Source organism: Meriones unguiculatus, chromosome 11, assembly GCF_030254825.1.
Source record: "Meriones unguiculatus strain TT.TT164.6M chromosome 11, Bangor_MerUng_6.1, whole genome shotgun sequence".
NCBI classification, from domain to species: Eukaryota; Metazoa; Chordata; class Mammalia; order Rodentia; family Muridae; genus Meriones; species Meriones unguiculatus.
In genome coordinates, this window is record NC_083359.1 from 91,419,053 (window position 1) to 91,430,316 (window position 11,264).

General features: G+C 44.5%; 1 protein-coding gene across 2 annotated transcripts; it reads right to left on the reverse strand.

Moving 5' to 3' along the window:
• Positions 1-227: 227 nt before the first annotated feature.
• Dusp12 (dual specificity phosphatase 12) lies at positions 228-8,220 on the reverse strand. Of its 2 annotated transcripts, XM_021647145.2 has the most exons (6): positions 7,842-8,210; positions 4,611-4,724; positions 4,318-4,436; positions 3,877-3,973; positions 3,297-3,483; positions 228-864 (listed from the first exon to the last, which is right to left on the reverse strand). In XM_021647145.2, exons 1-6 carry the CDS (start codon positions 8,171-8,173, stop codon positions 658-660), a joined length of 1,056 nt encoding a protein of 351 aa, XP_021502820.1. In that variant the 5' UTR covers positions 8,174-8,210; the 3' UTR covers positions 228-657. The 2 variants fall into 2 exon arrangements, with proteins under 2 accessions (XP_021502820.1, XP_060220635.1); XM_060364652.1 differs by lacking the exon at positions 3,297-3,483 and having other exon boundaries at positions 786-864; positions 7,842-8,220.
• Positions 8,221-11,264: the final 3,044 nt, after the last annotated feature.

Below are 11,264 nucleotides of genomic sequence, written 5' to 3' on the forward strand. Positions count from 1 at the left end.
GGATACCCAGGCTGGCTTTCTGGTAATGCAAATGCTTCGAGTTGCCCATGCTCCTGTAAGAAACCCAACAAACTGACCAGTTCAGCAAGCTGGACGTCCGTGGAACCATCTCTTTGGTCTATCGTCAGTGCCCCAAGTAGGACACATGTTTGTTCACATCTCCCCAGAGGGAGTCACCAAAGGGTGTGTGTATGTTTACTAATGTCCGTTAAATGAAACAAAAATGATTTTTCATATTACAACCAAGTAATTCTGCTTTATATGTCTGAAAACCAAAGAGTGTCTGCCTGGATACTGACAGTTTCATGTTCTTACATTCAATTTTAGCCATCTAGACTTTAGTATCACATAACCAACATAGCACAATGCGTAACTTTTAAAAATGGAAGAGGCTCCAGATATAGCTCAGAGGTAGAACACTTTCCTAACGTGCTTAAAGCAGGGGCTCCATCCAAACAGCATGAAAGCTTTAGAACATGTAACACGGTATCTGGGTTACAAAAGAATTTAATATCAAATCCAATTTACGTGATTCAAAGCCTGGATTGCTGAGCCAAGTACTGCATATACAGCATGTAATAAGCTGCCAACCAATAGCTGTTACAATCAGTAGTTATCTTCGGACATTCCAAATCCTTCCACTAGGGAAGATAATAATCAAGCGAAGTGCGTTCCACCAGGTTTTACTCCAGGTTCTGCCCTAGGTTCATAGTTTCTTTGTGATCCGAGAGCTGGCAACATTTTCATTTCATCCACTCTATTCTTGTGTATTTGAAAAGCCGGGGTTATCCATCGACCACACGAGCACTGTTCACCATACCAGTTAAAGGAACCCAACTTGGCACTACATTTTGGGCAAAGAAGCTGAAAAAAAGCAAATTTGTTACTGTATCCCACTTTTATACACATCCCCCGACTATCTTTGACAATGCAGAATATATAAAATAGGCACAGTTATTAAAATAGGTCATCAAAAAATTTGTAATGTTCCCACATACATAAAAATACACTTATTTTTCTCATTATAAACTACAAATAGTATAGAAAAGGCACATTGTTCTGAAGAAGGGGAATAGGAACCCAGGCTGAAGGGGAAACGCAAAGCTCAAAGCAACTAAGAATGTTTTAATTTAATCGGCGTAACAGACACTTGCCTTCTAATAACTTATAGCATGGTAAAGGATGGAAATGAATACTCCTATTCTCACCTTCTGTTTCTAAGTGGTGTCAGTAGCATATAGGTCAGATATACTGATGTTCCAGTAGGAGAGAAATCCAAAAGCACTCACCAATCAACTGCACGTTCTCTAATGCTCGTGACAGCGCTCCCATCTATGTTTAGTGTACATGGTCTGAGGAGGGATTTGTATTTTAAACACTAAGCTACAAAAGTCTGGACATGGGGCCAGCAAGACGGATCAGTGGGTAAAGGCATTTGCCAAGCAAACCTGATGACCTGAGTTTAATTCCAAGAACTCATGCAAAGGTGGGAAGAATTAACCCCAGCCACAAAGTCGCCCTGACCTCTACACGTGCACCATGGCAGGCGTTCTCCTCTCCCAAAGAAATAAACAGGTAAGTTTTATTTAAGTCTGTCCATAAAACTCAGAAACGTAACTGGAAAACAACAACACTGTAGCCAGGCACAGCAAATGCCTATAATCCTAGATAGTTGGACTATGAAGAGTTTGAGGATAATCTCATCTACACAGCACATACAAAGCCAGCCTAGGCTACATAGTACTCTCTACATAGCTCTCTCTCTCACACACACACAATACACACATGCACACACATTTCTCTACTTTCTTAAACTTTAATGTGACAAAATATAAGTTTGAGATGGAAAGGAAAAAGTGTTAGAAGAGGCTTTATCTATACTATTCAAAGAGCTCCTACAAAAAAAGAAAAATGTTTTCAAAAAAAGAAACTATACATGGCTGGTGAGTCAGCTTTGTCACCGTGACACAAACGGGAGTTACCTGGGAAGAGGGAACCATGAGCCTGGCCTATGGGGCATTTTCTTGATTCATGATTGATGTGGGAGGGCCCAGCCCACTGTGTGTGGTGACACCCTGGGTTAGGCCGACCTGTTTATATAAGAAAGCAGGCTGAGTAAGCTATGAAGACCAAGCCAGTGAGCAAGCCGAGTTTGTCTCTGCTCCGGTTCCTGCCTCCAGGGTCGTGCTTGGCTTCCTAGAAGATGGACTGTAAACTGTAACATGAACTAAACCCTTTCCATTCAAACCAGTCGTGGTACTTATCAGAGCAACAGAAACCTGTCAGCTGGCAAATAAGTACTCACGAAAAGTCAGGGACATTTCAGAATTAGCACCGTTTTTACTCCACATTCTACAGTATCTGTTAGGATGAGAGAGGCAAAGAAATGGGCACACACCTTCTCTTAGTGAGAAGACATTTTGTATGGGCATTATGAATGTTAGCCTTAATGGAGTTATAAAGGTAAAGGTCCTGAGTTCAATTCCCAGCAACCACATGGTGACTCATCTATAATGAGATCTAGTGCCCTCTTCTGGCATTCATGCAGAACACTGTATATGTAATAAATAAATAAATCTTTAAAAAAAAATAATGCAAGTATGATGGGGATTATGGCTGGGAGGAAGCTACCTAGCATGGAGTAATAATTGCTCAGCCTTGTGCTAAAGGCTAAATAAATCATAGTCTCTCTGTATGCTTACTTGGGTAAGTAGCTGGCTAAGGAGTAGCTGCTACATTAATAATTATATGAATCAATATGAAATATTAATAAGCAATCTACAAAACACAGTTATTTGTTTTGTTTATCCAGACAGTAAGATGGCACAACAAGCAAAGGCCGTTTGGCCAAGCCTGATGACCTGAGTTTAATCCTGAAACCCACATGGTGAATCCACAAGTTTTCCTCTGACTTCCATGTGAGTGTGTAGCACCTAAAACCCCACAGGTGCACACACCATATACAAAATAAGAAAATGTAATACAAATATTAAAATCTAATTAAAATGTTTGTTGTGTTGGCTTGAGATAGTGTATCATGAAGGTGAGGACAGTCTCACACTCACTATGTGCCTATGGTGGCCTTAACTCCTGATCCTCCTGCCTTAACCTCCGGAGTGCTAGGAATGCCTGGCTTCTGTGACACTGGAGATGGAATCCAGGGCTACCATGCCCGCTAGGCGAGCACTCCACCAGCTGAGCCACGCCCCCAGCTCTAAAACGTAGCTTAAAAGTGTAAAAGGGAACAGAATTCCGATGCTACAATGAGACTGTAGAAAGCAAATTAGTGTCCTCACCTGTCCATCCATTACTCCCAACAAGGTAGATTCCATCCACTGGACAGGCTCGATGAAGTAAGATGTACAGTGAGCCTGAGCCCCTGCGGTAAGCACAGGAGACGGCGTCGCTCTCTTGTGAGCAAAGGCTACTGGCCCACTTCCTTCATTATGATCCAAAATACTAGAACGTTTAAATAAAGATCGCCTGCAGAAGCACCAAAGACAAAAACATTAATGACTTGTGAAAGATGAAAACAGATGAAATGTAAAAAAAAGCCATCAGTATCCTACTCAAATTTTCAATAGCCCTACAATCAGATTACTAAAGTGCATTCTTTCTGAAGCAGGTTTGAACTTAAACTTTCCATATTATCCCATTAAACTTCCCAGCACTTATAGAGGCAGAGGCAGAGGCAGGTAGATCTCTGTGAGTTTGAGGCCAGCCTGGTTTACAAAGTGAGTCCAGGACACCCAAGGCTACACAGAGAAATCCTGTCGTGAAAAACAAAACAAACCCCAAAAAAAGAAAGGAAAAGAAAACTAAAGTGCTTTTCCCAATTATCAAGAAGATAAAATTCCAAGATACAAAATATTTTACCTGCACTTTCTACATTTGTAGAGAGTGTCATCTTTGAACCCTTGTGAAATGGTAGTCGGGTCAACAGCAAAGAGCTCTTTAGGTAAATTCCGAAGTTCTACAAGATAATGTAAATGCACCCAGTGTCAAGCTCAACCTTCTAGAGTCTCAGACAAAATCCCAATGCCAAACAGAGGCGACACATCCTAAAATCAGAAACTAAAAACAAAAATCTCTACGTTGAGAAACCAGGTAGGAAAGCAGAGAGAGCAAACCTTCACTCGCAGCAGAGTGCCTGATTTCAACCCCAGCCTTTTTTAAACCATGTGATGTCCTGCTAAACAAAAGGAAGCAATAGTCTCTGCCTCCTAGGATTTCTTGGAAAGTGACAATGCGTTTAGCATTCAAGTAAATGACACCTCAGAAGAGCCCAGTTATAAATAGTATTTAGCATTTACTCACCTGGATACTTCTCCGTAACCTTTTGTAAACGGTACTGCTTATAAATTGCACTAGCGCTATCGACTTCACATCCCATTGCTTCATATAATTTCAGTTGCCATTCAAATCCCTCATTCATCCTACAATGAGAAGCAAGAAGGAGATATACAAAAGGAGAACTGGTAAAAGCCAAAGAAAAAGGGCCCAAGTTTGCCTCTGGCCTATGCAAGCCCAGGAAACACACACACACACACACACACACACACACTTTAACAAAAAAGAATTGTTACTGTGACAGGCGACAGTGGACTTACTTAGCTTCTGGCTTGACAGTCTGGAGGTTTTCATAGGCTTTTTCAAAGGTAAGCTGGTCCGTCTTCATTAAAAAAGCTGTCACGACAGCAACGCTTCGACTGACTCCTGCATGACTGAAAAAGAGACCTTTAAGATAAAAGAACAAACTGCAGCAATTAAAAGCCAAGACAAAGCCCAGCCCACTATTAACAGTAAAGTTTAGGTCCAGCTCAGTTCTTTTCCTTTCTCAGAGTCATGGCGATCTTCCTGTCTCAGCCTCCTCCATGCTGCGATGACAATGGTGCCCAGCTCATAGTGACCATTCTGCCCATAGTGACCTAGCACCTCTTAAATGCTGCCAACATACAAAAGCAGTCCGTTATTTCCTTATTCCTTTTTAACTCTGGGCAGTATGGATGCATTAGCTATTCAAAAATAGCCGCTTAAATATTTGAACTGTTGCCATGGCTCCTTCGCTCTTAACTTCAAGCTGTTCCAGATCTGGCCCCATGCTTCTTATCCCTCCCTGCCTTCTGTCCTTATGGAAATCTTCAGAACTACTGGCACACAGGAAGTGTCCAACAGAGCAGTTCAAACCAACCCAACAGGACTCCTCAGGAATCCCCGAGCACCTGCTAAGATTTTCTAGCCTTTTATTTTTGCTGCAGTATATCCTGGCAAGGCTTCTATATCCTAATTCTCTAGGATATAAATTTTATATCCTAATTCTCTAATACACCAACCATTGTCCCTCATCCCAAACAGAGCATAAAAAGAACAACAGAAACAACTCTTGGGGCTGAGGGTGCAGCTCAGTAGAAGAGCGCTTCCATGTGTGAAACCCTGGCTTTAATACCAGCACCACTTCCCAAAAAAGGGAATTAAAAATAACCTGGTCTTACTCTGCAGTCTTGAGAACTTCAACCTTTGTTAACCAGTCCTACCACTGAAAGATGGATTACTGCTCAAAACAGACATCCTAGTGTACCGATTATTTCATATTAGCAGCAGATGGAGGCCTTATCTTCTTGTCTGCTTAAAGTCCAGAGGCACCAAAGACGACAAAAAAAAATTACTTCAGGTCCTTTCCCCGAGTTTTCATTAATTATATTGAAATAGCAGGGGAAGCAAGCAGACTGTCCTGCAAAGCTATCTTCTATTTTGATCCAATTAATATTCCAAAAATAATCATTTATGATTCACTGTCTCTTCTGCAGGCTCAACAGATTTTGTACGTTTCTCCTCGTCCACTGAAAACCCATTTACTATTCCCTAAAATCTGCTGACACTCCCCAAGCATCGTCCCCTCCTCCTAATGAAAAGGGATATATAATTCTGAGTCGGGTTGTGTTTTAACTTCCTGTGGGTTTATAGAAAGGAATGACACAAAACTGCTCATCAGGTGAGAAAGCCCCAAGACCACCTCCGGGCACCATCCAGCACTGAAGTGAGCGAGCATTAGGAGAAACCCTCATACCAGAGGCAACATGAGGCCAGCCTTGAAGGGAGAAAGTGGGCCTTCAAAGCTGGGTGGCTATGAAGCTCCTTTCCCATTGTGTGTGTGTGTGTGTGTGTGTGTGTGTGTGTGTGTGTCACAAAGAGACTTCAGTTCCAGAGGACAAATGAAATTCCTGACTCTTACAGCTTTTCTTGGGGGAAGGAACGCCCCACAGTATATGACCCATTCTGGCCTGGCCTCCAAGCCAAAAGTCCTAGGGCAGAAGGGCACTACTACATTAAGTTATAATGCGAGGGTATTTGAGGCTGGGTGGTGGGTGACCTAGACACGCCCACAGCTGCCAGTGAGAGATGTCAGGTCACAACTCACATTTGATCAACTTTCTGCCCCACAGAGCTGCAGGAGGCTGCAAGGGGCTGTGGGATGACTTGATTTCTCGGGGAAAGAAACAGAGCCTGTGATCTAACAGGCTGAGCTTAGTCACTAATCACACTTTGTGACTACTCTGTGTATATTTAAAAAAAAAAAAATGCAATGGCTACAGAACAAACCCAAGGTCCAAGGTCCTTTCCTCTTGAAGTCTCCAGATCTGTTTATTATTTCTTCTGCTTCTCTTTCTCCCCACTCACCCCAGGGCAAGACGGGGAGGCTAAAATTACCCTGTTCTTCAGTCTTAAGCACAAAAACTAGAATTAAAGCCAAAGTAGTAGCTCATGCTGCTAGCGCATATAACACTAGCACTAGGAGGCAGATGCAGGAGGATCCCAAATTCAAGAATAACCTGGGCTACACAGCAAAACCTCCATCTCAAAAACAAAAAAGCCTAACATGTTAGCAGAACAAATTAATTCTATGATCTACTCAGTCTGATATATCCTGAGACCATCAATCCAGAAAGGGTATTGCCTTATGCCCCATGGGACAGTCAATACAGGCCAGGCTGAGTTTCCCAGCTCACTCCATTAGCATTAGGCCACACTCCTTTTGTCCAATCGCATTTCTGTGCGACTGTCCAGTCTTAATTACTCCAAGCATATGCACAGTTTTCCTTTGGTCTGTGAGTTTCCGCTTTCCCAAACTCTCCAGTGTCACATAAAACTTTGATTAAAAATTCTCTAGTGTCGGGGCATGATGGTGCCTGCCTTTAACCCCAGCTCTCAGAAGGCAGAGGCAGGGAAATCTCTGTAAATTCGAGGCCAGCCTGGTCTACAAAGCGAGTCCGGGACAATCAAGGCTCTGTTACACAGGTAAAAAATAAACCCTCGAGCGTGGCGGTGCGCTAGGACGTGCAGCACTCTGGAGGCGGGCACAGGCGGATCTCGGTGGTTTTGAAGCCAGCCTGGTCTATACGGTAAGCTCCAGGTCTGCCAGATCTACAGTCAGACTTCGTCTCAAAAACAAAACATCCCATGTTTTTTCTCCCGTTAAACACAGTGACCTTTAGGATCAGGAAGAAAGGTCTCACACATTTACACCCTAACACACCTACGCATCTGGCCTGCACTGCATTTACGGGCAAGGGTGTCCGACTTCTTTTACAGAGCTGCCAAACCTTAGCTGATGAACCCCAAGTATATAAATATAGATACCGCATGTATATGTACATGTATATGCATGTTTTACATTAATAAATACATATATACATATATACCTGTATGTGTATACATATATACCTGTATGTATATACACAAATACACATATATGTTTTATATGAACCAAGGGCTGGTTTCCAGACCCTCTTTTGGGTCACACACCCCCGTACGAGGCATTGGCCCCTGCTCCTGGCACTCACCAATGTATCAACACCGCTCGGCCCTCGGCGCGCGCCTGGCCGATGAAGGCCACGCACCGATCCAGGTGACTGAGCAAGTCAGTCTCGGGCTTGTCCAGCGCGGGCACGAAGAGGCTCCGGAGACCTTCGAACCCGGCGCCAGCCTGGAAAGCCGGCTCCGAGTCCACTGTCAGCACGGCGGTGATGCCCGCCTCCAGGAGGCGATCCGGTTCCGCCGCGGCCCCTGCCCCACCCAGATACAGCCCGGGCCGCACCTCCACCCGCTGCCCGGCCGAGCCGGCGCTCGCAGCCCGGCGCCCGCAGCCATGGCTGGAGCCCTGCACTTCCAACATGGCGGCGCCTGGAAACCAGGCGGCCGCGGCCCCGCCACCGAGTCGCCGGCTAGAGCGGCCGTCTCCTGCGGCCTCCGCCTACCTCCAGCCGCTCAGCAGCGCGCGCTGGTGGGAGGACCACAGCAATGAGGACTCTGGAGGAAGTGATGTGAGGCTTGCTGAAGCTGTGCTAAGCCCTTCCACCCAACCGTCCGAAGTTCACGGTAGAAAACAAAGCCCCCATTCATCCATTGCTGGTGGGACTGCAAACTTGGATATCAGCATGGTGGTCCTCAGGAAGATAGGAATCCATCTACTTCAAGATCCAGCAATACCACGCTTAAGTATATTCTACCACAGAGACACTTGCCCAACCATGTCGTCCACTGATGCTCTATCTATAATACCAGAAATTGGAAACAACCTAAATGTGCTTCAACAGAAGATTGGATGAAGAGAATGTGGTACATTTACACGGTGAAGTATTACTCAGCCATTAGAAAAAAAAAAAAAATGAAATTCAGAAGTGAATAGGTGGAACAAGAAAAAAAAATCATTCTGAGTGGGGTAACCCAGACCCAGAAAGACAAATATGGCCTGCATTAGCTTATAGGTGGATATGATCTGTTAAGTCAGTGATAACCAAGCTATCAGCAAGTCCATAAAACCACAGAGGTTAGGTATAGAGTAAGGGGCTAGGGAGGGGCGATCGATCTCCCTAGGAAAGGGAAATAGACTAGATAGCTATGCCTGATTGTGGGCAGGCTAGAACAGAAAGATCAAATGCGGAAGGGGAGGGAATGGGGGAGAGACGGCTAAATGAAGGGCCATTTGAGAGGGCATGAAAACATAACAAGGTAGGAGCTTCCTAAATTTTATGTACATACATGTATGTGTGGAGGTGATGTAAATGAAATCGACAAATAATGAGAGAGACAGAGCCCCAACAGGACATCTCCCTGTCACCAGATGAAGCTTCCCCAGATGAGACTGGGTTACATGTAATTGAGTTGTTGGTCATGGGAACCCCCAAATAACTCAGGCTGTTGCCAAGGTTATAAGAGGTTGCTCTCCACAAACTTATGGCAAGGCCCCATTGCTGAAGACAACTACACAACTCATGAAGCATGGAGAAATTGAGCTGGTGCCTACATAGAGCCTTCTTCACCCGTGCACGCTAGCATCTGTGGCACAGGAAGGTATTCTGCAAATGCTACCAAAGGAGAAATTTAAACCCAACCACAAACCCTTTGATCTACAGTGATGTCCTGCCTGCAAGACATCCTAGTGCGGTGATGGCACAAACTTCTGTCAGTAACCAAGTAGGATCTGATTTGACCTAAGGCCCACTACATGAGGCCCAACACTGCTTGGGTGACCAAGAACCAGAGATTAGATAGCCCAGGGACCTAAGGTGAAACCAAATACTGCTGTTCTAAAAATAAATAAACAAATGACCAAACAAACAAATTTGAAAAGTAGCATAGTGACACTCTGCTATATTCATAGACCAGTGCCTTGCTAAGCCATCATCAGAGAATCTCCCTCCTGCTGCAGATGGAAACAAGTACAGAGACCCACAGCCAGGCATTAGGTAGAGAATGAGAGACTTTGAGACACTTAGCTCTACCTGTCATGTTTCTATCAAATCCCTCCCCTCAGAGCTCAGGGAACCTGAAGAAGAGGAGGCAGAAAGAACGTAAGAACCAGAGGGGGTTTAGGACACCAGGAAAACAAGGCCTAATGACATCAGGACCGATGCACATATGAACTCACAGAGACAGGGACAGCATGCATGGGGGTTGTACCGGGCTGCACCGGATGGGATTCTAGAGCTGAAAGGAGAATGGAAAACATGCCCCATCCCTAACCCAGAAGCAGCCTCAAGCTGATAACTGTCAAGTCCAAAGGAAACTCTCCTTCCCCAGATTCTAGAAGGCAGAGGTACACACGGCTATTTGCGATGCGTGTTAGCATGCTGGCCTCCAGGCTCCCTCGGCATCACAAGAACCTGTTACACATTTCAGAGTTGATGATTGCATCTGGCTCTTCTTACCTCTTCTCACCTCCTCTCCTACCCTAAACTTCCCCAACTCAAGGGCTTTCCTCACCCAGCTATTCATTCTCCTTATAACCTGGCTATTTTGGCATTTGCCTCTGTGTGTGTGTGTGTGTGTCTGTCTGTCTGTCTGTCGGTCTGTCTCTGTCTGTCTGCCTCTATCTCTCTCTATTGTCTGTCTTCCTCTCTCTGTCTCTGTCTCTCTCTCTCTGTTGTCTGCCTTCCTCTCTGTCTGTTTCTCGCCTCCCTGTTTCCCTCTATGTTATTATATCATCATTGTTCCCCCCTCCCCGCCCACCCTGTCGGTTTGGCTCCTGCTTCTCTCCTGTCCAGGTCCAGTCTGCTGTCCATGTTCAGTCTACTTCTTTCTCTCTTTGCCCTGAACTCTTCTAGATACCTCTGGCTGTTCTCTCTCATATCTATAGTTTGTTTTTGTTTTTTTTTAATTCCCCTTAGCCGAGCATTGGTGGCATAAGCCTTTAATTGCAGCACTCTGGGAGGTAGAGGCAAGCAGCTCTTTGTGAGTTCAAGGCCAGTCTGGTTTACAAACAGTTCCAGGATAGCCAAGGCTACACGGAGAAACCATGTCTCGAAAAACCAAACCAAACCAACAACCAAACAACCAACCAAAAACAAAAACAAAGGAATTGGGATGGGAAGAGGAGGGAACCACAGGGGGGATACAAAATGAATAAAGTGTAATTAATAAAGAATTTAAAAAATTAAAAAAAGAAAAACAAAAAAACAAAAACATAAATACTCTTCCCTTTAACCATACCACTGGGTGGATATATCATCAGTTTATATACTAACCACTTACAAATGAAATTTTAGTTTTCTCTACGGGAGTCTCCCTGGGGAAACAAACTACTCTTGGGGGTGGGGAGGGGAGGCAGCTGCATGCCCAGCAGTAAATGGACTAAAGAAAAGAAACTTATTGTCACCTTTGGACATTCCTTATCTCAAAATGTCAGGTCGGGACCTTTTCTGTTTGTTCTTGTTGTTTGTCTGATTGATTGATTTTTCAAGACAGGTTTTCTCTGTGTGGCCCTG